Source organism: Anolis sagrei, chromosome 1 (genome assembly GCF_037176765.1).
Source record: "Anolis sagrei isolate rAnoSag1 chromosome 1, rAnoSag1.mat, whole genome shotgun sequence".
Taxonomy (NCBI): Eukaryota; Metazoa; Chordata; class Lepidosauria; order Squamata; family Dactyloidae; genus Anolis; species Anolis sagrei.
The window spans coordinates 247191479-247216325 of record NC_090021.1 but is presented as its reverse complement, the minus strand read 5'-3'; the positions used below and the strand labels follow the sequence as shown (position 1 = coordinate 247216325).

The window sequence follows — 24847 nt, the reverse complement described above, 5'->3', positions numbered from 1 at the left end:
CATCTTTACTACATTCTCTAATATATGTATCAAAATGTAACTTGAAGGCAGACACATCTTCATGCCTTCAGTTTGCATAATCATTGGGAAAGGGAACTGTGGTCAGGATCCCTCCATCTATTTCCCAAGTCAGATTACTATCAGAACCTTTGTATGTTTGCAGATAGAAAATTCCCTTTGTCAATTAAATAAGCTTAGGATGTTGATTCTTTCAGATTGGAAGAAGGGGCTTGGTGGATATGAATGTTAACCCTCTATGCCAGCAGCCAAGCCAGCATCTAAAATCACCATCTTTGTCTTTTGGGTCTTACACCTTTGTCCTACATGGAACTGGACACTTGAGTTAATCAGGGACTCATCGGCATATCCATATTACCATTTCCTCATGAAACGTGCTATCACAAGGGGCATCCCTGCAACGGATTAGTTCTTTGAGCTGTCCAACCACCAGCTGCCTTCCTTCTTACCTTGGGAATTTCCTCCTGCAGGCTGTCATGTCAAGTAAAACTCCAGCCAATCTGGGCAAAGATTCTAGACTGCCTCTTTCTCAGCCAATTAGGGGAAAGAGTGGGAAGTGTGAATACCTTTCAGAACTATCTAAGACGTCATGTATTTCTCTGTGAGTTAGTGCTTGTACCTTTTGTCGCATATTGCATGTACTTGCATCCTTTTTGGCTGAATCGTAATAAACCTCTGTGGCTTTGCCTTCAACCTGGAGAGCTTGTTCTCTGTCCTGGCTGATCTGGTTTTGCAGATGCTCACCAGGCACAGACCTCTCTAACTGTGGACTTAGCTGAAATCACTACACTTGAATCTGTAATTCTCTGAAGGGTACTCTGTTGTGAAGGAATTCTCTGTTATAACTGAAAGGAGTCTGCCAGAGCTGTCTAGCAGGGAATCTTACCAAACTACATTCCATTCAAGGAGCCATGAAAGTTAAAGTACTATATTACGCAGTGTAGATGGCCTGTGGACTATTTCCACATCTGAAACAGTATGAAAGTACCAATTAGACAGAATTCTACATATATATACAGAACTACTACCACTATCCTGGTCTCTGCAGTCTGCTGCTACTCTCTGACCATGATCCTCTAGCTCTCTGCTAGCTACTGAATGTGAAATTGTGAGTCCTAGATCGGCTTTAATTTTTGCTCAAACTAACATGACGCTGGCCACTGTATGCTTGGAGATTTACTGTGCTGGTTTTAATATGTTCCTGGAGCCACCTTCCACTGCCTTTGCTTAGAGCACGCAGCACCTGGACGTCATATTGACTTCATTATCCTTGCCTGACAGGACAACAAAAAGCAGAGCAGACGTTATTCATAGCTTCTTTGTCATCTCAGAGACACAGGAAAGGGACTCAACCATGCAAGAACCTGGCTTTGTTTAATTTTAATTAACTCCACTTCTTTCAAATATGAGTAAAGCTGAGAGTCAGAGCAACCAGGCTAATAATATTTTGAAAGCTTTCTTTCCCACACATAATGAAAATCAACTTACATACAGCTATTTATGTTCAGATTTCAAACAAGTGCTTCATCATGGTATTGCATTGATTTTATGTGCTGAATTTTCCAGGGAGTTTCAAATGATGATGTTCTCTATTTCTCAACTGCCCTAGTTTTCCTAGTGTTTTACTTACACTAGGAAATTAGTTGGCGTTTAACGGAATAGCTCCACAATGCCTTCTAATTGTTAGTGAAGGAGCCCTTTGTCCGGAAATGCCCTGGGACTTAGCAAGTACTGTTATCCTTTACAAACCTGTCAGAACCTTAGAAAAAGACTTTTTTGAGGTCCACCATAGTACCAGGTCAATCTCATATGGATCTGTGAGAGAACTTTCTTGGTGGCTGCATTTAGACTGTGGAATTCCTTTCCACAAATGACTGGCTGGGTCCATCTCTGTTTTCCTTTAATAATACATTGCTTAACAGAAGGTATTTTATTGGTGGGAGGAGGGCTTGATAATTTTTTTCCATACTTTGGCTCAATCCCTCATCAAACTGGAAACCACAGTCAAGAAATTTAAAGGAGATTGGGACATAGAAGGACAGCTATGAAGTATTTAGGAAAGATCTTGAAGTGTCAAGATGTAGCAATGAATATTGAAGTTAAGGTGATCCATGCCACTGTATTTCCCATTTCTATGAATGGTTATGTAAGCTGGGCAGTGAATAAAATTATTAGGAAGAAAACCAACTAATTTGAGATACTGGGCTGGTGAAGAGTTTTGCAAATATTATAGAATGCTAAAAAAACAAAAAAATGGGTCCTGGAGCAAATCTAGCCTGAACTCTCCCTAGAAGTCTAGATGACTGAATGGAGGCTGTCATATTTTGCCCATGTCATGAATAGATATGACTCACAAAAACAATAGTGATTGGTAAGGTGAAGAGCAGTAGAAAAATAGGAAGACAACAATCCAGATGGATAGACAGGTTTGAGGATGGGGCAACTTGGATATCTCACATTCATGATGTTACCTTTAAGTCAAAGTTGACTTGAAAGCACTTAACAACAACAAAGGAAATTCACAGTAGGCTGAAAGGAAATACTTATTCATACAGTGCACAAACTAGATGTTTCACTGTGCTGTAGTGATGACCACCAATATGAATGGCTTTAGAAGAGGATCAGACATTTGATGGCAGTTAATGTAGCTTGTGATGGCTACATTATATCTTCGAAATGATAATGCAAGATAGTTCTTAAACTCATGTCCTGCTTGCAGGATTCATATAAGCATATGTTGGAAACAGTCACTAGCAGCTGAAGTGGACTTTTGCCTTTATGTCCTACTTGTGGACTATGCATAGGCATCCAGTTAGCCTTCATCAGAACAGATCCAGTGTTTCTCTTCACATCTGCTCTTCTCCCCAGTGGAATAGGATGGAAGATATTGTAGATGAAGTCAGGACCTGATAGTTAAGATGCCATCTTCCAGAAGCCAGAGTCTGTGTCTTCAAGTTCTCCATTAGAAATGGATAGTCCTAAAGTTCCTCTTTCATATCCCCCTTGTTGTCCCTAAATATTTCTTTATCATAACCAATGTGATTGTTTCTGAAAGATTCCATAAAATAAAATGCAGCATGGGAAGTCCTTTAAAAATAAAACAGAACAAGGCAAAGAAAGGATGACAATTTGACGTCATAAGCCATTGAAGATTTCACGCAAGGCTGCATCTAGAAAGTGGAACAGCCTGAACTTCCTTGTATGTTTCATCCCTTCCTATTGACAGTAGATAGGAAAATTGTGCTAGGATGGCAAACCAGGAAATAGTTTAGTGAATTAATTAAAGTAATTGACAAAAACATTTCCCCTTTGGGGGGTGGGGAATGGCAGATGGCCCGTTAAACCTACTACCACGTCTCTACACAAGCTGTCAAAATGCCCTGCATGGCAACAAAAATAATATTGATATAAGCTCGGTAGTTAAAGGGTTGCCTGTATCGTGACAACATCAGTGCAACAGAAAGCAATTTGCTCATCCGTGGGTAGGGGGGGGGGGGGTCCTACACTTTAATGATAATCAGGATGACCAAAAAAAAAAAAACTAAACATAAGTCTGTGTAATCTAGGTGCTACACAAAGCGCTACGCAAAGTGTCTACTGTTGTGGCAACATTGAAACACTTTTTTTTGCTTGAGAAAGGACAGGATTAATCTGGCAGTGGCCCCAAACCTGTGCCCTGCATGAACTGAGGGACACCAAATCCTATCCCATAATCCCAAAGGGATGGAGATTGTGTGCAGATATCTTTGCCATGTCCCAACAACTGTTTTCTAAATAGCTTGACTTAGCCCAGACACTAGAATGAAATCTAAATCCAACTAAAATTAGATAAAAACATGTGGGGAAAGGAAGAAGCGGGTGGAGTAACAAAGACGTCTGTCTTTGAAAATATCCCCTGCATCCAATGAGCTTCCAGCATTTCATCCTCCCCAACATTTTATCTAAAAACTAAGGTTAGTATAAATATTTTCATTGTCCATTTGCTCGAGGCATAAGCATTTGTTTGATAGAAGTCATGATACCTATGAAATGAGAATGCCAAAGAATTATAATTTAGTACATCCCATGCTCTCAACACGGAAGATCTCCGTGAATTTCAACAAGGACAAATGTAAGATGCTACACTTAGGCAGAAAAAAATGAAATGCAAAGATACAGGATGGGTAATGCCTGGCTCGACAACAGTCTATGTGAGAAAGATCTTGGAGTCTTTCTGGACAAGTTGAACATGAGCCAACAGTGTGATGCAGCAGCTGAAAAACGCCAATGGGATGTTGGACTGCATCAAAAGGAGTATAGTGTCAAGATCGAGGGATGTCATGGTGCCTTAGTATTCTGCTTTGGTTAGACCTCACCTGGAATACTGTGTCCATCTCTGGCACCACAGTTCAAAAGAGATATTGACAAGCTGGAAAGTGGTCAAAGGAGGACAACTAAACTGATCAAAGGTCTGTGAGGAACGTCTTAAAGAACTGGGTATGTTTATCCTGTGGAATAGAAGATTGAAAGGAGACATGATAGCCATATATAAATATGTGAAAGGGTGTCATAAGAAAGAGGGAGCAGGTTTGATTTCTGCTACTCTCAAGACTAGGACTGGGAGCAGCTGGTCCAAGGTACAGTAGTGGAACTCTCTGCCTCAGAATCTGGTGAAAGCTCCTTCTTTGGAAGCTCTTAGAAAAGCACCCCCAACAAATGGGTGGCCTTCTATCGGGGGTGCTTTGATTGTGCTTTTCCTGCATAACAGGGGGTTGGACTAGATGGCCCACGTGGTCTCTTCCAACTCTATTATTCTATGATTCTATAATTAGAAATCTACAAATACAAATGCTTTTTCAGATACAGTTCAGAGTATGTCTGTGCTGACTCTTAGCAGTATATACAGGAAAGAAATTCATTTCCCTAAGAATGCATCCTCCTCTCAGAAGATCAATATAATTTTAAACAAAATTATACCATGTCAGGTTTACTTAACTTATGGTTGGTTTGCTCAGAACAAGTTAAAATTCTACTTGACATGATCAGAATGCATAGTGATCCAAAGGATTTTTCAACCCTATTATTCAGTTCCTTCCATGGTCTGTTATTTGAGAAAGTATATCACATCATGGAGAAATGATTTTGACTTCAGGTAAAGAAAACAATGTTCTCTCTCAGTTCAGTCTTGCATGGAAATCATAAGATTTCAAAACCACCTTCAGTTGAATGCACAAGATGCAATTCTTAGGAAGCTGTCATGGTCACTTGACCAAGGCCTTTTTTCAAAGATATTACTAAAACTTCAGTTATGTTCCACAAAAATTAGTATGCTATTGAAATTTTTGATTTTGTAGATAGCATATTTGAGAGTTATAAGGACAGAGATGACATTCTCGCCAAACATTGCTAGTTTATCTTGCTTCCAGTTAACAGCAACATATTGAACATACAAGCCCATAGCCCATTAACGTGTCTGATTTTTCCATAGACTGAACCCCCAGCACTAAAGAATACAAAGTGTGGCTGATATATGATAAAAAGAATAGCAGTCACACGAGAGATCTGTGTCATGTATCAACAAGAAAGGTTATGAAACATGAGTAGAAAATGTAAATGATACAAAACTATTTTACTGCGTTTAATAAAAACTATTGTCAAACTTCAGTTGCAATATATTTCCAATATACATACAAAACAGGTATCAATGCTTATTTTTAGTACAAAAATGCCTGTATGAAACCCAGATTTGTTTCCATTCACACACATGGGAGTGGCAAGAAAAAAATCGTCTAACAGTAACTCGTTTCATCAAATGCACAGCCTTTCTGGAGGAGCCTTTTATCTTCAAAGGGAGATTTGGGGTAAATTTAAGAGGGATCGTTGCAGCATAAAAAAAATCCCATGTGTAACTGGAATAGCTGGATCCTGGTTATAGTATCATTGTTTTGAACCATTTCATTAAAATCTGTTTCCCAGCTAAAATTCCACAATTAATAAGGAACACGATCAGCAGCCTGTGTACATGTTGTAGTTCTAGCGCTTCAGAAAATTAAACACTAAGAAACTATTATACGCATTCCCACCACTCACAGCCAATGCTAAGAAATGCTGGGAGTTAGATTCCAACAACCTATGGAGGGTTGTGCTTGATCCATCAATTAGAGGCAGTTTAGTTCCTATCCATTTTTCATATTCTGCTTTCTCTTTTCTCTGACAGGAACAAATACTATTAGATTTCTTAACCAATATTACTATTAACAGTCTGATAAAAAATTATTCAAAAATATATGAAGTTATATGACTGTTTTATCAAGAACATGAAGACTCACAACATGAATGGCTAAGAACATATAAAACTATGTTTGTGTTTTCCTCTCATAAAAATAAACATTTCAGGTGCCTATCAGTTCGTCTTCTATAATATTCTCTGTCATTTCTATTCCTTTTTCATGAGTACACTCATTTTACTTTCTATTTTAAAGAAAGAAAATGTAAACTTTTTTTTTAAAAAATACACCTTCATGTTACTTTCCTAAACAGTACTGAACAATTCAAAATCTTCCAGCTAGAAAATGTGGTATATGTGGTCCTATATCTGGAGTTTCAAGCTTGGGAAGTTTTTTCCTAAGTTGTCTGCAAGAGTCGGATCAGCTTCCCGTAGGACTTCAAGAAAACTCTTCACCTGAAAATAAATATATATGTCAACAAATCAATATCAATATTTATGTCAACAAACTAAATCAGATGAAACATGGGACTGAATCAGACTAATTAGTCCAATGGAGCCCCCAGTGGCACAGTGGTTTAAACTGCTGAGATGCTGAACTTGCTGATTGAAATGTTGGCAGTTCAAATCTGGGGAGTGAGCTGAGCTCCTGCTGTCAGAATCAGTTTTTGCCAACCTAGCAGTTAGAAAACATGTAAATGTGAGTAGATCAATAGGTACCGCTTCAGTGGGAAGGTAACGACGCGCCATGCAGTCATACCAGCCACATGACCTTGGAGGCGTCTACAGACAACGCTGGCTCTTCAGCTTAGAAATGGAGATGAGCACCACCTCCCAGAATTGGACACGACCAGACTTAATGTCAAGGGGAAACCTTTACCTTTACCTAATCAGTCCAATATGTTGAACAAAATAATGAACAATCAAAACGGATTTATTTATACCTCTTCAAAATATGTTGCTGATTCTGCACTATTTAAAACTATTAAATTTTATGGTTACATTTACTGACTATTATTTTTTTCATCCCAAGGAAATGCCAACTGCTCTCAGAATCTTCCAGCATCAGTGAATATAAGTTTAGTGCAGTAGCCATGAAAAAGAAAGACGTGCTTTCTAAAGCATTCATTGATTTCATGGCTGCCATGGAAATGCAAAAGTATACTATTTAAAGAAATAACAAATATGTCCATGGTTTAGAAAAGAAAAACACAACGCCTTTAAAATAGTGTTTCTTTAAAAAATGTAAGCGGTTTTCATTGTGGATTCAGATAACTCTTTGATGCATGGCAGCACCCTCCCACCCCTCACCCCAATTCATAATACACTTAAAAATACAGTTCTGTCAAATCTCTTACACCTTTTCAAAATATCTTCCATCACATATTATTATAATGGTATTTATCTAGTTAATTTAGAATTGCACATGATCTTTGGTGGTTTAAACTTGCCATTGTTTTGATACATGCAACTAACAAATGGTTCCCATACAATGCCCAATAAGTCTTCTTTTTTGTCTCCTTTTGCTACTCCTATCTTATATGTTAATTTTCCACACAGGTGTACAGCCTGTATTTTGATCATAGGATTACAGTGTTGATTGCAGGAGTCAGAGTAGGAATGACAGTTCCTGCCCTCTTTGCAATTATGCTTTTGTACCAACACTACAAAAATAATTTGGGAAGCTATGGAGAAAGAGGCATAGAGTACACTCAGGTCTCACAAGATAGCACTGGATTTCATAAGTTGGTGTTAATTTACCAGCCAGGTTTTCAGCCACAGACCCCTAAACTTTCTAGTAGCAATTTCTCATAGCAATTTCTTATATGTACACAATTCTTCTCAAAACTATCTTCCAGTAAAATCAAAACAGTCACTTCTTTCAGAGGAAATACATACCGAAGATAAATACAAAGGGAGGAGATTTTGAAATACGCAGGAACATTTCTCTTCATTTAAATGACCCTGCTTGAGCCCCTCCAATATGTTTTCCTGAAAATGTCAAAAAGCCATTATTAGTTTAATAAATATAAGCCCAGTAAACATATAAAAACCATGATTCATTAATCTACATGATATTACACAAGGAATAAAATACAGTACTTACAAGGGAGCCCAAATAGCAGAGGACAAAAGCACACTAGTAACAAGATAATTAGGTCTCCAAGGAATTGAGTAGGATATAAAAATGCTGTAGTATTAGTAACATTTCTGTATCTGGAAATCCCTGCCCAATATTTGAACAAAATGAGACCACTGTTTCTATATATGGTTTAACTGTGCCTCAATTTCATCCTGAATGCATTGGAAACTTTAATCAGAGTGTTTAGCCGGTATTGCACCACCTGACATCTGTCAGGAAGTAGCAGGCTGTAATGAAAGGATCAAGACAATGACATCTCCGGCCCATTCTCTGTTCAGATATCAACCAACAAGCCAATGCTTTAAATCAAGAAATAGCTTCCTAAGATCTACAGGGATAATTGCAGGAACACCTCAGCAAGCAAGAGTCCAAAAGTGGCAGGCTAAAACTTGGAACCTCAATCAGTGGCTGAGACTGGATGAGAAACTCCCTCTGAGACACACAGAAGACCGGGTGACTTGGAAGATGCTGTACAGACTGCCCTCTGGCACCACAAGATGCAGAGCTAACCTAAGAAATGGGGCTATAAAGTGGAGTCCATGACATGCAAGTGTGGAGAAGAGCAAACCACAGACCACCTACTACAATGTGGCTGGAGCCCTGCCACATGCACAATGGAGGACCTTCTCATAGCGACATCAGAGGCACTCCAAGCGGCCAGCTTCTGGTCAACGGACATTTAGTATAATGCCAAGTGTTTCAAATACATTATAACTGTACCCTCAATTCACTTCTGACATGATAAATAAAATCAGACTGAGTACAAGAATGGTAAATGAAAGTTCTGCCTGGGCTGCACAATATCTCAGACCAAACCAAGAATCAGCAATTAAAATATGAGGACAAATATATATTCTCTTTAATTTAAAATAAAGTTAGGTACTGCACTGAAAGAATTCAGTCCAGAAAGATATTAACTTGTCTGACACACTCTACATTTTACTGCAACTTAAATCTGCTAATCAAACTCTTATGTAACTCAGTACGGAGATCTGTGTCTCAAAGGCAAGCTGGTTACACACCAAATACTGTCCTTCTTTTTTGTATGGTGAAGCAATCTTGTGAATTATGCATATCTGGTGAACATCATTTCCCATATCCAGAAAACCATTTAAAAATAGACTTTTCTGTTTCTGAAAATGATCACAGAAGTCTCTGCATTACATAGAATACTAGTGCTGAAATATTTTCCGCATCCACAGGCTCATAGGGTCTTTACCTTTGACATTTCCTGAAGCATATTTGAGAGTAACTCACAACAGATGTCCTTCACGATTTTTAAATGGAAATCTTCCTCAGCTCTTTCCAACCTTTCAGGCTCTTCTGACTTAGATTTGTTCAAACTGTCACCAGATCTCTTTACACATTCATCCAAGTTTCGTAGGACTCTTATTGAGCTATCAATCAGAGGCATATCTAACATATAAAACAATTTAAAGGTTATAGATGAACATGTTTTCATACAGCCTTCTCTGTGCCCCCCTCCCGGCTCTAGAACTCTCTTCCCAGGGAGATTAGGCTAGCACCCACCATGTCTACCTTCTGTAGGGAACTTAAAACATGTCTATGGCATTATCCATAGACATCTCCAAGGACATGTGGCCAGCATGATTGCATGGAGCACCGTTACCTTCCCGCTGGAGCAGTACCTATTGATCTACTTATATTTGCATGTTTTCAAACTGCTAGGTTGGGAGAGCTGGGGCTGACAGTGGAAGCTTACACCGCTCCCCGGATTCGAACCTGCAATCTTTCGGTCAACAAGTTTAGCAGTTCAGTGGTTTAACCCACTGCGCCACTGGGGCTCCTCATCTATAGCATAGAATAATAATAAAAACTATTTGTAGAATGACGGGAAATAATAATAATAATAATAATAATAATAATAATAATAATAACTTTATTTATACCCCGCTACCATCTCCCCATGGAACTCGGTGCGGCTTACATGAGGCCAAGCTCACAATACAATACAAGCAATACAAGCAATAACAAATACAATACAAAGCAATTAAAATAAATCTCATACACAAAAAGCATAAACATTAAACAAAATACAGTGCACATTTAAAATCTATGGCTGGGCCAAATGTAATTAAAGTTAAAAAAAATAATGCTAGGCATGAACAAGATACAGGAGGTGGGGCGTTGATAGAGACATACTAGCAGTCCTAAATCGATATAAAGTGCTTTTTTGGGGTAAATATGCTTCTCAGGTGTTATTATTTATAATATGATAACAATAATATTTATTATTATTCTTTCCATCTATAGCACTGGGAGCCCCCAGTGGTGCAGTTGGTTAAACTGCTGAGCTGCAGTACCACTCCGGCGGGAAGATAACAGTGCTCCATGCAGTCATGCCGGCCACATGACTTGGAGGTATCTATGGATAATGCAGGCTCTTCGGCTTAGAAATGGAGATGAGCACCAACCCACAGAGTCAGACACAACTGGACTTAATGTCAGAGGAATACCTTTACCTTTACCTATAGCATATTCCTGTTTTGTTTTTTCTCGTTCATTACTATTGTGGCTTATGCAAAAACTTGAAAAACTATTTTCTGTCTTAAAATTTTAGGCTGCTAAAAGTGATATGAAAAACAATATTTACTTTTTTCCATCTTTACAAATTCTTGTTTGATTTGTGAAGAAAAGATGGCTGATAGAACTGACAATATAGAAGCCAACAGAGTTTTCTGTTCTTGAACGATAATTGGTGGGTCATCTGGTTGGCAGAGTTCACAACAAAACAGATTATGCAGCAAACTCCAAGTTTCTTTTCCATTATCAGGAGACTGTACTTGAGAATGGAAAAAACAGAGGTCTGTCAATATATGGAAGAAGTGTTACAAAAGCATTTTAGGACTGTAAAAATAAATCTATTTTTTTGCTGTACAAACTTAGAACATCCTTCCCATCCTTCCCGTACCACAAGAAAATTGACTCTAAGGCCCTTTATGACTCATGACAACCCTAATGTACACTTATCACTGGTTCTCACTGGTTCAGGGATGCTTGCCATTGCCTTCATCTGAAGCTGAGAGTTTGAGACTTGCTGAAAATCTGCAAGTGTTGAATTAAATATAGTCTCTCAGAGTTCTAGTCTAACAACTGTAGCATCCTGCCTTGAATAAAGTGTTCTAGCACATCAAGGACCTCATAGAATCATAGAGTTGGAAGAAGCGTCATAGGTCATCCAGTTCAACCCCCTGCCAAGAAAAAGGAAAATCGCATTCAAACCACCCCCGACAGATGGCTATCCAGCCTCTGTTGAAAAGCCTCCAAGGAAGGCGCCTCCACCACACTCCGGGGCAGAGACTTCCTCTGCTGAACAGCTCTTACAGTTAGGAAGTTCTTCCTCATGTTCAAGTGGAATCTCCTTTCCTGTATTTCAAAGCGATTGTTCCGCATCCTAGTCTCCAGAGCGGCAGAAAACAAGTCTGCTCCCTCTTCCCTATGACTTCCCCTCACATATTTATCCATGGCCATCATGTCTTCCCTCAGCCTTCCCTTCTGCAAGCTAAGCATGCCCAGCTCTTTAAGCCACTCCGCATAGGGTTTGTTCTCCATTTTAATCACCCTCTTTTGGACACCTTCCAGCTTGTCAACATCCGCCTTAAATTGCAGTGCCCAGAATTAGACACAGTGTGATTCCAGGTGTGATCTAAACAAGGTAGAATGGAGGGGTAGAATGACTTCCCTGGATGCTAGACTTTTCTGTTCCACCAGGGAAGGTTCGCCACTGGATGCTGCCAATATTATCACAATAAACTGTATTTCCAAACTCTTACCAATTGTTTGAATTCCTTCATCCACAGTTGTGAGGAGCTGTAGGATATGCATGTAAACATCAAGTCCTTCAGAATTTTTCTCTGAGCTGCAATACAGAATTATATGTTCCATTTAGAAATATTAAGAAATCTGAAAAAGTAAGTATTCCTAACCTACCACACAAAGATTCCCAAGATTGTTCTTAAAACTTGCACTTCCAGTAATATTTAATTTAAAGAAGATAGCATTATTAGAGGTCATTTACTTTACCCTTATCTGAACAAATCTCACCTGCAACATTAAGCACAAGCATATTAATGATATGAACACAACTATCCAGAGTTCGTAGTGTTCCTATTTCTGAGAAAGGAGGAAGACTATGAACTTATGACACATTTACATCTAGACTAGTGGTGGTCTGTGGACCAATGCCAAAGATATTGACTGCTGGTTTGCCATGAGCTTCCAGGAAAGAACGTGTTTTGGCCAATGGGCATCAATATGGGAGTGGCCCGTGGCACACTAAGGGGAAACCCCACCAAATAGTTTATGAAATACTGATCAAGCCCATATTGTGCTATACCCCAAATGATAGTTGAAATATTTCCCTGAAATTTAACAGGGAATTGAACATTGTAGGTTTAAAATTATTGTTTTCTCCTCACTGTTTGATACTTTATAGTGTCCTTGAGGGGAACAGAAAAAGCAAAGCAAGCAAGAAGTTTCATTCGTCTTCAAGCAGAAAGTTCAATACAGATTGGGACCCAACTTGGATAAGCTGCTCAAGGTTCCCAAAACTGAAAGGAGCAGCTGGTAATGGAACGGAAGTCACATGTTGGACTTGTTTCTGCAAAAAGCTTTGTGACACAGCTGTTTCCAAAGATGGCCTCACCTATGACACTTCCTCAAAAAAAAAACTGTGGGTATCTAAGAACAGAAGTAGAACCAAAAATTCCACTAATAAAATGTCCCTACTATGTTTAATGGAGATGCATTCCCCTCCCCCCCCCTCCCCCTTCCTAGGAACTGGTATGATGGTAACTTCAAAGATCAGTTTCTCACAACCATCTTTCCAAAAGGAGAAAAACAGTATAATGTCCTTTAATCAGAAACTATATTTAGGGCGACACAGATTCAAATCCCCAATAAGCTATGACACTTATTGGTTGATCCCAAATCAGCCAAGCTACCTTACTTCAGAGGGTTGCCAGAATAAAATGGGAAGTCATATTCACAGCACTGAGATTCTTGGGAGAAAGATAGAATAAAGTATTAAAAAACACCACAAGGGATGTGAATTAATACTGTTGTACCCATGTTCTGACAGGAGCCCCTGGTGGCACAGCGGGTTAAACCACTGAGGTGCTGAACTTGCTGACCAAAAGGTTGGTGGTTCAAAACCGGGAAGTGGGATGAGCTCCCGCTGTTAGCCCCGGCTTCTGTCAACCTAGCAATTCAAAAACATGCAAACGTGAGTAGATCCATAAGTACCGCTTGTGCTAGAAAGTAATGACACTCCATGCAGTCATGCTGACCACATAACCTTGGAGGCCTCTATGGACAACGCCAGCTCTTCAGCTTAGAAAAAGAGATGTGCACCACCTCCCAAAGTCAGACACGACTAGACTTAATGTCAGGGGAAACCTTTACCTTTACCCATGTTCTATTTGATTTTATTCAAATAAATTAAGATTAGGAGCTATGATAGAAAAAGCAGGAGCCAAAACACAATATTGTTGTACATAGAATATGTAGAAATATACGTACCAGATTTGTTTTGTTGCTTCAAGCAGACAAGGTACAATCTTAAGAGTTGGACACTCTTTGGGTGAATCATCCACTGGCTGTGTCACTGACCATTGAGAACCTTTTTTAATCCAGTCTAACATCAGATCTTCATCCAAGTCAAACAGCTTATCAACTACCTCACCTACTTTCACCAGCAACTCCACTGCAACAAAGAGTAACCTTAATTTAAACATTTATGAATTTATAGAACACTCAGAACACTCATTCCTTTTAACTTCTTACAAATTATACAAACCAAACCAGTTATTCAGCAACAAATGCACTGTGTTTTATGCTCCTGAATACCTTAGCATTATACCTCTAATGGAATATGGTAGCAATTCCCAACACTTGGTTCCTAGTTACTGTGAAATGCTGGGAGTTGCAGTCTCAACACTTGGGGGCTCATGTTTGGGAACCACTGCAAGAGGATGAGCTAGATCAAATTAAGCACAATACAGCTCTGGTGATGTTAATATGCCGATGTTTATATCCTATCAGAAAATAAGTTTGAAGTGAGTTTGCATACTCCATGGACTCTTTAGAACAAACAGGAAGAGGGAAGAGAGAGAAAGATACTAGATGAAGCATAGGCAAACTTCAGCCTTTCAGATGTTTTGGACTTCAACTCCCACAATTTCTAACATTATAAAAAAAAATCATACACCAAAAACAGGCTACAATAGGTTTAACAGTAGCCTGTCTTAAATCTCTCAAACCTTTAGTACCTAAATACAGTTGCCAAGCAGTATGAGAAAAGCATGAGAACTTGGCTGAGCTTTACTGACATCTCTCCATAAATAGGTTTTATGCCTGTGTGGGAAAAGATAGTATTGTACACAGAAAAAGAGGATCAACAGTAGCCATAAGATGGACTTGTTGAGATGATTCCAATGCATTCTGAAGAAGTTTTACTAAGGGAAACATTTATATATTCCTTATAAAAATGCTTGATACAAAATTTTATTAAATAATATTCTCAAAATTCCTCTGGTGCTTCAAAAAGACTGGGAATGTTTTTGAAGTAAGTGTTTCTAAATTGTGTATTTTATTTTATTTTATTTTATGTGTTGATAGTGGTTGTTTATAACTTTTATGTGATATTGTTTTATATTCATGTACAATTAATCTCGAAGATTAAGATAATCCGGGGAGGCCCTGCTCTCGGTCCCGCCTCCTTCGCAGGCACGACTGGTAAGAACGAGACAGGGCCTTCTCAGTTGTGGCCTCTCAGCTATGGAACTCCCTCCCCAGTGACATTAGATCACCCCACTCCCTCCTAGCCTTCAAAATAAAGGTAAAAACCTGGCTGTGGGAGCAGGCCTTCAGAGAACAGTGCAGTGCAATTAATAGATTTAGAATATATGGAATGACTATGGAATGACTTGGACCACGACTATGGATGGCATGATTTTAATATGAAATGGAATGTTTTTAAATGTTTAATCTGTTTTAATTTTAATCTAATTTTTTTTTGGAATTGTATGTGTTTTAAGGCATTTAATAATTGCCTCTATGTAAGCCACATTGAGTCTCATTCAGGGCAGAGAAAGGCGAGGTATAAATAGAGTAAATGATAGCCTACCATTTGTAGAACTAGACATAATAAAGCAGATACAATCATATACAGATGGACATTCTCGGATTCTTTCCACCCAAATATCAGCCACTTCAGATTGAGAGAGGCAAGTCAGTAGTAACCTAAAGGGAAAATGCAAGTTAACACAGAATTAAACATAATAGCTAATTAGACTGCCAATTCTATACAATTAGGAAGAAAGACTATGGAACGAAACAGAATTTATATCTGGGTAGACATGGTACAAGACTGCACTATTATTATTTTTGTACACAAGGTTTTTTTTCATGTCAGGGGCGACTTGAGAAATTGCAAGTCTCTTCTAGTGTGAGAGAATTGGTTGTCTGCAAGGACTTTGTCCAAAGGATGCCCGGATGTTTAACCATCCTATGGGAGGCTTCTCTTGTCCCCGAATGGGAAGCTGGAGCTGACAGATGGAAGCTCATCCCACTCCCCAGATTTAAACTGCTGACCTTTAGGTCAACAGTCCTGCTGGCACAAGGGTTTAACCCATTGTGCCACCAGGTGTTCCCTACACAAGAGTTAGAGAGAACAAAGTATATTTCAAGCATAATTAATAAAAATCTGGAATATAATAAGTCAGAGTAATTAAAATATGAAGTCAAGGTAAAGGAAGATAAGACTAAGGAACTTTCAGAACTACAATATACTGAGTTCAATCACATTTTATTTTGAATATATAGTTATGTAATTACACTTCTTCTCTTCTTATGCATTAGTACACCACACAGAACATTATCTGACATTGACAAAAAACAATCTTACCGGCTTGTTTCAAGGAGGGTTGGGGAATCAGAATCACACAAGCGCAGCAGCACCATCTCCCTGGAAAAGCAACAGTACACTGTAGAGATCTGGCACAACTTTAAGAACATGGATGGACAACATAGCTGTTATGATCCCTTCCAACTCTGTGGTCCTATCTTAATACAATTACATTAAAACATACAAGATCCATCTTAACTCTAAGCTAAAAATACCACTTTAATCTTGCACCTAACATGAGTGTGCCATTTTTTAATGTACTGAAGTCTTTATGGATACCGTGGTCATACTTTTTTTGCCTTCTTGATCATCTCTCCAAATATTAAGTTTATATAAGCTACCTGAAGATTTGTTCCCAGTTCTTCCCCACTTCCTCCATTTTATCATATTTTCTCCCACTTCTTTTCAACCTGAATTATTATCTTCATCTTATTAACTACCAGTAATATTCCCCTTGTTGCCATATCTCCTCTTGCCTCTTTTTTGTAGCTGTTAACACAAAGAATCTGTTTTCCTTTTATCCTAACACTGGGACAAATCAGGCCTGGGCAAACTTGGGCCCTCCAGGTGTTTCGGACTTCAACTCTCACCATTCCTAACAGACTCAGGCCCTTTCCTTTTCTCCCTCAGCCACTTAAGCCTGAGGATGTTAGGAATGGTGGGAGTTGAGGTCTAAAACACCTGGATGGCCCAAGTTTGCCCAGGCCTGGCCTATATGCATCAGTAGCACTTTAGCGGAAAAGAATTGAAGCTGGAGTTTGGAACAGTTATGTTTACTCCAAGTTTTATTATTGCATATTTCATTATTTTATAACCAATACAAAACAAAGTACAACATATGTCACTTACCCAAGGTTCTTATGATTACTAATAGCTATGCATACTTCTTGGCAACAGGCCATGTTACCCAATATTCCCACACAGATTTCCTGAAATGCCCAACATAGCGTGGTTATTAAACACATAACAAACCAGTTTGAATTCAGCATAAAACTGTTTATGATGGGAAAGAATGGCGTATTTTTTGTGTAGAATAAAATATCACCCGTAGTGATATATGAAATCTCTTAGGTTCCAAAATGTTCTTGAATGTTTCTGGAGTGGAGAATATCTGAAATCCACAGTGCTGAAGAAGGCAGTCAGCAATCACTGTCAATGCCCTATAACGCCTCATCCCTGTACAGGTGGACTAGGGCCAACAGGAGTTATTAGAACTTCAGAAAATATTACATCTTGACGATCATTTATTACATGTCATTTTTGTTCCCTGGCATAGCAAAACCTCAGCACCTTAATGGTCAAATCTTTATATTTCTGACCTGTACCTGAGAGGTCAAAGCACAAAGCATTATTAATAAATAAGGCAGAGATTCATAACAGTACTTACAGTAAGTCGAGGACACCTAGACCTTGCAAATACACCCATAAATATATCAGGGGCATTAAACTCTTGTAGAAATAAAGCCACATCCTGAAAACAAGACAGTTTAATTTGTTAATTATCATTACAAAGGAAAGGAGAAAGTTTAAAAACAATAACACGCCTCCTTCTGTCCTGTCTCTGTACTTTCTATAGTAAAACGGCATTGAATGTTTGCCGTGTATGTGTACTATGATCCGTCCTGAGTCCCCTTCGGGGTGAGAAGGGCGGATTATAAATAAAGTGTTATGTTAATAACTCCTTCATTCAAATTCAAGTGGGTTTTTTTTTTTGCATTTTAGTATAAGTACATATTTTCTCTATTCTTATTTACCTAATTGTCATTCCATAGTTTGTTTGCCTGCATTTTTGTTACAACTTTATTTCTCGAGGGTATTATTGGTGACCACTGAGGAGATTTCTCCATGATACTAAAACATTTGATTGAGTTTTCATGTAAATTGTAAATTATGAAGGTGTAAGAGTCTAAATACCCTAAGGGCACCAGATCCTGTGTGATCTTTTATTGTGTATTGTATTGTGTAATTATTTTATGCAATGTTTTACGCACATTGTGCCATATGTAAGCTGCCCCAAGTCCCTTCAGGGAGATGGAGGCAGGGTACAAAAATAAAATGGTTGTTGTTGTCTTTGAAGCTACAGGGATTCAGCTCTGGTTAGTACTTGCATGGGAAACCACACAAAAATACCAGGTGCTATATGCAATATTTCAGAGGAAGGGACTTGCAAAACCACCTCTGAATATCCCTTGCCTAAGAAACCCTATGAAAAATTAAAGTGAAAATTCAGAAAATATTAGACATAAAAATGCAACTGAATCCAGAATACTTTTTATTAGGAATTATAGATTTCTAATTAGAGAAAAATAAAGACAGACTATTTAACTATTTAGTGACCGCAGCAAGACTAATATACACTCAAAAGTGGAGAACAAAAGAAACACCAATCACAGCACAATGGACATCAAAAATAATGGACATTATGAATATGGATAAATTAATCCAACTATTATCCCAACACTCATTTGGAAATAAAACAGCTTTTTTGTATAGCTGGTTTGTAGTGAGGCAAGTTGACGTAGCTAGGCCACAAGACCCTTTCCCTATCTGTTTCAATTTTTTAACTCTTTTATACTGTAAAAAACTGAATCTTTTTTCTTACCCCAAAAAGGACTGAGAGCGGCTTACACTTTGGCAATTTCAATTTATGTCAATTTACTAACAAGAAAACACCAGCAAGAGCAGAAGGGCAAAGGTGATACATGTTAGCAACAGAACTCTTTGCCTAGCTACTATATAACTTCACAGTTCTTCTCTTTTCAAGCCTACTCCTAGACCAGGGGTCCTCAAACTAAGGCCCGGGGACCGGATACAGCCCTCCAAGGTCATTTACCCGGCCCTCGCTCAGGGTCTACCTAAGTCTGAAATGACTTGAAAGCACACAACAACAACAATCCTATCTCATCAGCCAAAAGCAGGCCCACACTTCCCATTGGAATACTAATAAGTTTATATTTGTTAAAATTGTTCTTCATTTTAATTATTGTATTGTTTTTAAGTATTTTTTGCACTACAAATAAGATATGTGCAGTTTGCATAGCAATTCATTCATGTTTTTTTCACATTATAATCCAGCCCTCCAATAGTTTGAGGGACTGTGACCTGGCCCTCGGTTTATAAAGTTTGAGGACCCCTGTCCTAGACAATTTCAACCATTTCCCAAATAGCAGAATGTGAATACCTTATCCATGGACATATCCCACACTTTACAAATGTCGTTCTCCATATCGTCATCTAACTCCATCTCTTCTTCTTCTTCATTGTTTACCTCGGAATCCTCATCTTTCTTGGGAGTAATAATCTTACAAAGAGAATGAAAACTACAAATTGATATAGGAATGAAAGTAGCAATCGGGTAACTGCTGGACTTAAACAATTAAGCCAACCACACTTTATAGCAGGGAATATTCTCTAGATCTCGCACAACTCCAAACTCTATTTTAACTCATACCTTGCAACCCCTGAAAAGACTTCCAAAGATTCAGTCAACTCTATTTTAACTCATACCTTGCAACCCCTGAAAAGACTTCCAAAGATTCAGTCAACTTTTTTTATTGAGGTAAATAATCATCTCCTAAGATATGAAGATTTTCTCCTCACTAACACAATCAACAAAATCAGTTGACTTTAGGTAGAAGAAGAATGTGGAATAATATTGTAGCATTTCCAAATCAAATGAAATGCATATCTGAAAGCCACCATTTAAATCATGGGGTAAAAACTTGTTCTGGTAGCAGAAGCCTATTCAGCACAGTATAGGTAAAGGCAAAGGTTTCCCCTGGCATTAGGTGTCCAACTCTGGGGTGTGGTCAGCTGTAGATATCTCCAAAGTCATGTGGCCAACATGACCTGAATGGAGCACGGTTACCTTCCCGCAGAAGCGGTACCTATTAATCTACTCAGATTTGCATGTTTTCAAACTGGTAAGTTGGCAGAAGTTGGGCCTAACAGTGGGAGCTCACCCCACTCCCTGGATTTGAACCGCCAACCTTTTGATCCACAAGTTCAACAGCTCAGCGGTTTAACCCGCTGCACCACCAGGGGGCCCTTCAACACAGTATCCATAAGACATTATTGAATACAAGACATCTATATATTTCCCTCTACATTTACACCAGCATAGCAAAACTAAGAAACTGGCTGTATACTTGATAATCTCACTTTCATGTTTATGCCCAAATTAATATGGACTGCAACATTTCATAACTATAATAATACAATTATCTAAAAGACATGTAAGGGGAAAAAACCATCTTCCACAAAAAAAAACCCACCATGGTTCTTTTGTCATTTATTTACATTTCATATTTTTTTACACATACAGGCTGTCCCTGAATTACAAACATCCAACTTACAAGTGACTCCTAGTTAAGAACAGGGATGAGATAAAAGGGGTGAGAGAAATCTACTCCTCAGAGGGGAAATTCACTTATCATGGGGAAAAGATGTATCAACTGAAGCTTTATCACCAATCCTTGTTTCCACAACAAGCCACATTCTTCAAAATCCAATGATCACAGGGACAGAAAATGAGGTGAAATCTTCTGAACGGGGCACAGACAGCGAAACAAAAATGACAATGGTGTTAATCCTTCCCTGTGCTATAAAATATATGTATTTTTTGCTGGAGTTACACTTTGAGAATGTACCTGTTCTGACTTACAAACAAATTCAACTTAAGAACAAACCTACACAACCTATCTTGTTTGCAACATGTGGGCTGCCTGTACGCACACATTACTTAAACAGCACCTAAAAGTGGCAAAATATCAAAATTATTTGGCAACACATCGTTAGCCACCTCCAGGTCTGCTTTGGCATTGCAGAGTTTCATGTCACAAATTCTCAGCAGCTCCAACACAAACTGACAGACAATGCATTTAACATACTTCAATTAATTTGGTAAGTACACTGAATAGCCAGTGCTTGCTATAGACTGTACTTCCAATGGAATCTCCAGCAATGACGGCCTCCTCTTCTGAATCACTAGACGGCGGGGATGGATTCCTGTCCATGGCTGAGTTACCCAAATGTCAGACCTCTGGGTTCCTATATAAATAAAAATGTAATGTTCGTTTGTGGAACAAACATAATTCAAAAATCACTGGGCGAACTGACACCAAATTTGGACACAATACACCTATCAGGCCAACGAGTAACTGTCACTCATAAAAACACTGAAAAACACAGCAGAAGAGACTTAAAAAGCCTATATATATATTTATTTTATTTCATATTTCATTTACTTATACCCCGCCCTTCTCACCCCGGGGGGGACTCAGGGCATATATATATGCTACAACGCATGCACATAACCACATTGTTCCCCTGACATTAAGTCCAGTTATGTCCGACTCGGGGGTTGGGGGGGGGGGTTGGTGCTCATCTCCATTTTTAAGCCCAAGAGCTGGTGTTGTCTATAGACACCTTCAAAGTCATGTGGCCAGCACAACTGCATGGAGCAATGTTACATTCCTGCCAGAGAGGTAACTATTGATCTACTCACATTTGCATGTTTTCGAATTGCTAGGTTGGCACAAGCTGGGGCTAACAGTGGAAGCTTGTACCGTTCCCTGGATTCAAACCTGCGACCTTTTGATTAGCAAGTTTAACAGCTCAACCGTTTAACCCACTGCGCCACTGAGGGCTTTGGCATAACCACATAAATACACATATACACAAATATATATACACACATATACACACCCAAAACACATATACACAGACTGGGCCACAGCAATGCGTGGCAGGGGAGGGCTAGTTCTAGATAGAAAGGAGATGCATAAGATGGGGATACAGGAGAATCTTGCAATGCCTTTGGGGTAGCATAATCTTTCAAGCTTATGCTACGAACACCTTTCTCTAAAGGTGCATCTACACCAGACCTGGGCAAACTTGGGCCCTTCCTCCAGGTGTTTTGGACTTCAACTTCCACCATTCCTCACAGCCTCATGCCCCTTAGCCTGAAGCAGCTGAGGGGGGAAAGGAAAGAGCCTGAGGCTGTTCAGAATGGTGGGAGTTGAAGTCCAAAACACTGGAGAGAGGGCCCAAGTTGGCCCAGGCCTGACCTACAGTGAGGAAGTTCTGCTTTTTTGACATCACTTCAAATAACATGTCTAAATGCAATGGAATGATGGAAGTTGTAGTGTTAGGAGGTGTTTAGCCTTCTCTGCCACAGACCAGCAAACTACAAATCCCATGATTCCACAGCACTGGGCCATATAAGTCAAAATGCAATGCAGATGCAGCCTTAGTCTCCAAGATGCTCCAGGATCCCTTTGCATAATGTGACATCCCATTTTTGAGTGGCAGGAGGGTAATGAAAAGTAGTTGCTGAAAGGAAGGGTGTGGGGTTTTTAGCTCTGCATGGAAGTGAACCCCAATAAGTCCTCCCCCCCCCCCCCTTTTGTCCTTTCCTTTCCTGGGAATGGGGAGAGTCGGCCAAGGAGGCCCTGCGAGGAACTATTGCAGCACTTGGGGCCCTTCGGCTTATCAAATGGAGGGGCCGAGAAGGACCCGAGGAGGTCCTGGCGGGGAGGGAGGGCTTCCCCCCCCTCCCTGCGGTGCACAAACCTTCCCGGCCTCGCAGAAGCCGAAGAGACGCCTTGCCTGGCCTTCCCTCCTCCAAGCTTCCTCTCCGCCCAGGAAGGAGGCGGACGGAGGAAGAAGCCCCATTCTGCCCGTCGCAGTGGAAGCAAGGCGGCGCAGCGCCCCCAGCGGCGGCCCGATGTATAAACGCCTCCCTTAAAAACGCACACACCTTCCCATGTGTTGTCGAAGGTTTTCATGGCCGGAATCAGTGGTTTGCTGTGGGAGAAAGAACGCTTGTCTGTTCGAGGCAGGTGAAATTAGCCACCTTGATTAGCCTTGAATTGTCTTGTAATTTCAAAGCCTGGCCTGAAACATGAAACAATCGGGACCAGGCAACACCTCCCTACAAATGATTCCCCCAGGCAGGAAGCAGCCAGGCTTTGAAGTTGCAAGGCCATCAAATGTTAATCAAGGTGGCCAATTGCAACATTCACACCTGCCTCAAACAGACAAAGAGTTCTTTTTCCCACCCTGGACATTCCACGGATATATAAACTTCACTTGCTTAGTTTCTAACAGACCTCACAACCTCTGAGGATGCCTGCCATAGATGTGGGAGAAACATCAGGAGGGAATGCTTGGCCTTATATTCCGGAAAACTCAAGCAACACACATCCATAGGGAGACCAAGGTGCTTGTTTATAAACCCAACCCTGCTTTATGTCTGCGAAACATGGTCTGCCTACAGATGTCACACTCAATTCCTGGAATGATTCCATCAGCGCTGCCTCTGAAAAATCCTGCAAACCTCTTGGGAAAACAGGTGGACAAATGTCAGTGTGCTGGAAGAAGCAAAGACCACCAGCATTGAAGCAATCCTCCTCCGCCATCAACTCCGCTGGACTGGCCACATTGTCCAAATGCCTGATCACCATCCCCCAAAGCAGTTACTATACTCCTAACTCAGTAACAGGAAACGTAATGTTGGTGGACAGGAAAAGAGATTTAATGATGGGCTTAAAGCCAACCTTAAAAACTGTGGCATAGACCCTGAGAACTGGGAAGCCCTGGTCCTTGAGTGCTCTAACTAAAGATCAGCTGTGACCAGCAGTGCTGCAGAATTTGAAGAGGCACGAATGGAGGGCAAAAGGGAAAAACATGACAAAATAAAGGAATGCCAAGCCAACCCTGACTGGGACCACCTTCCACATGGAAACCAATGTCCTTACTGCGGAGAACATGTGGATCAAGAATAGGCCTCTACAGCCACCTACAGACCCACCACCAAGATACCACATCTGGAGGACCATCATCCTCGAGCTATGAGGAATCACCTAAGTGAAGGAAACCAGTGGTTATCAGCCTATGGGTCCTTAGATGTTTTGGTCTTCAATTCCAAGAAATCATAATAGCTGATAAACTGCCTGGGATTTCTGGGAGATGTAGGCTAAAACACCAGGGGACCCACAGGTTGAGAACCACTACCCCACATGGTTCAGGTCCAGCCTATTTGCGTGACCGCGTCTCCCCCTATGAACCTGCCTGGACTCTGAGATCTGCAAGGAAGGCCCTTGTCACGGTTCCACCTCCATCACGCTGCGACTGGTGGGGACAGGAAAGGGGCCTTCACTGTGGTGTGTCCCCGGCTCTGGAACATCCTCCATAAGGAGATTACAGTGGCTTTTAGGAAGAAACTGAAAACATGGCTTTGGAAGAAAGCTTTTGAAAATAACTGTCATCTAAGTGTTGGACATTTTAAATGTGATTAATTTAAACTGAACCTTATTATTTTTACCAACAAGAGGTTTTTGTTGTGATTGATTTTTTACATATTATGATTTGTTTTTCTGATTTTCTGTTTAGATTTGACCCAGGATTGCTGTGTGATTTTTATTATCTATATGTTTCATCCTTGTTATAAGCCGCCCCGAGTCCTCTTTGGGAGAGGGGGCGGAATACAAATAAAGCATTATTATTATTATTATTTAATTATTTTTATATTATTATTATTATTATTATTTCT

At 39.8% G+C, this 24847-nt stretch overlaps 1 protein-coding gene across 1 annotated transcript; it reads right to left on the bottom strand.

Annotated features, from left to right (window-relative positions):
• Positions 1 to 5607: 5607 nt before the first annotated feature.
• SAAL1 (serum amyloid A like 1) lies at positions 5608 to 23005 on the bottom strand. Its single transcript, XM_060768034.2, has 13 exons — positions 22867 to 23005; positions 21183 to 21342; positions 19475 to 19594; positions 17681 to 17764; positions 17143 to 17222; positions 16294 to 16353; positions 15514 to 15629; positions 13908 to 14091; positions 12161 to 12246; positions 10981 to 11169; positions 9586 to 9782; positions 8123 to 8215; positions 5608 to 6679 (listed from the first exon to the last, which is right to left on the bottom strand). Exons 2-13 carry the CDS (start codon positions 21306 to 21308, stop codon positions 6587 to 6589), a joined length of 1428 nt encoding a protein of 475 aa, XP_060624017.2. The 5' UTR covers positions 21309 to 21342; positions 22867 to 23005; the 3' UTR covers positions 5608 to 6586.
• Between the last annotated feature and the right edge of the window lie 1842 nt (positions 23006 to 24847).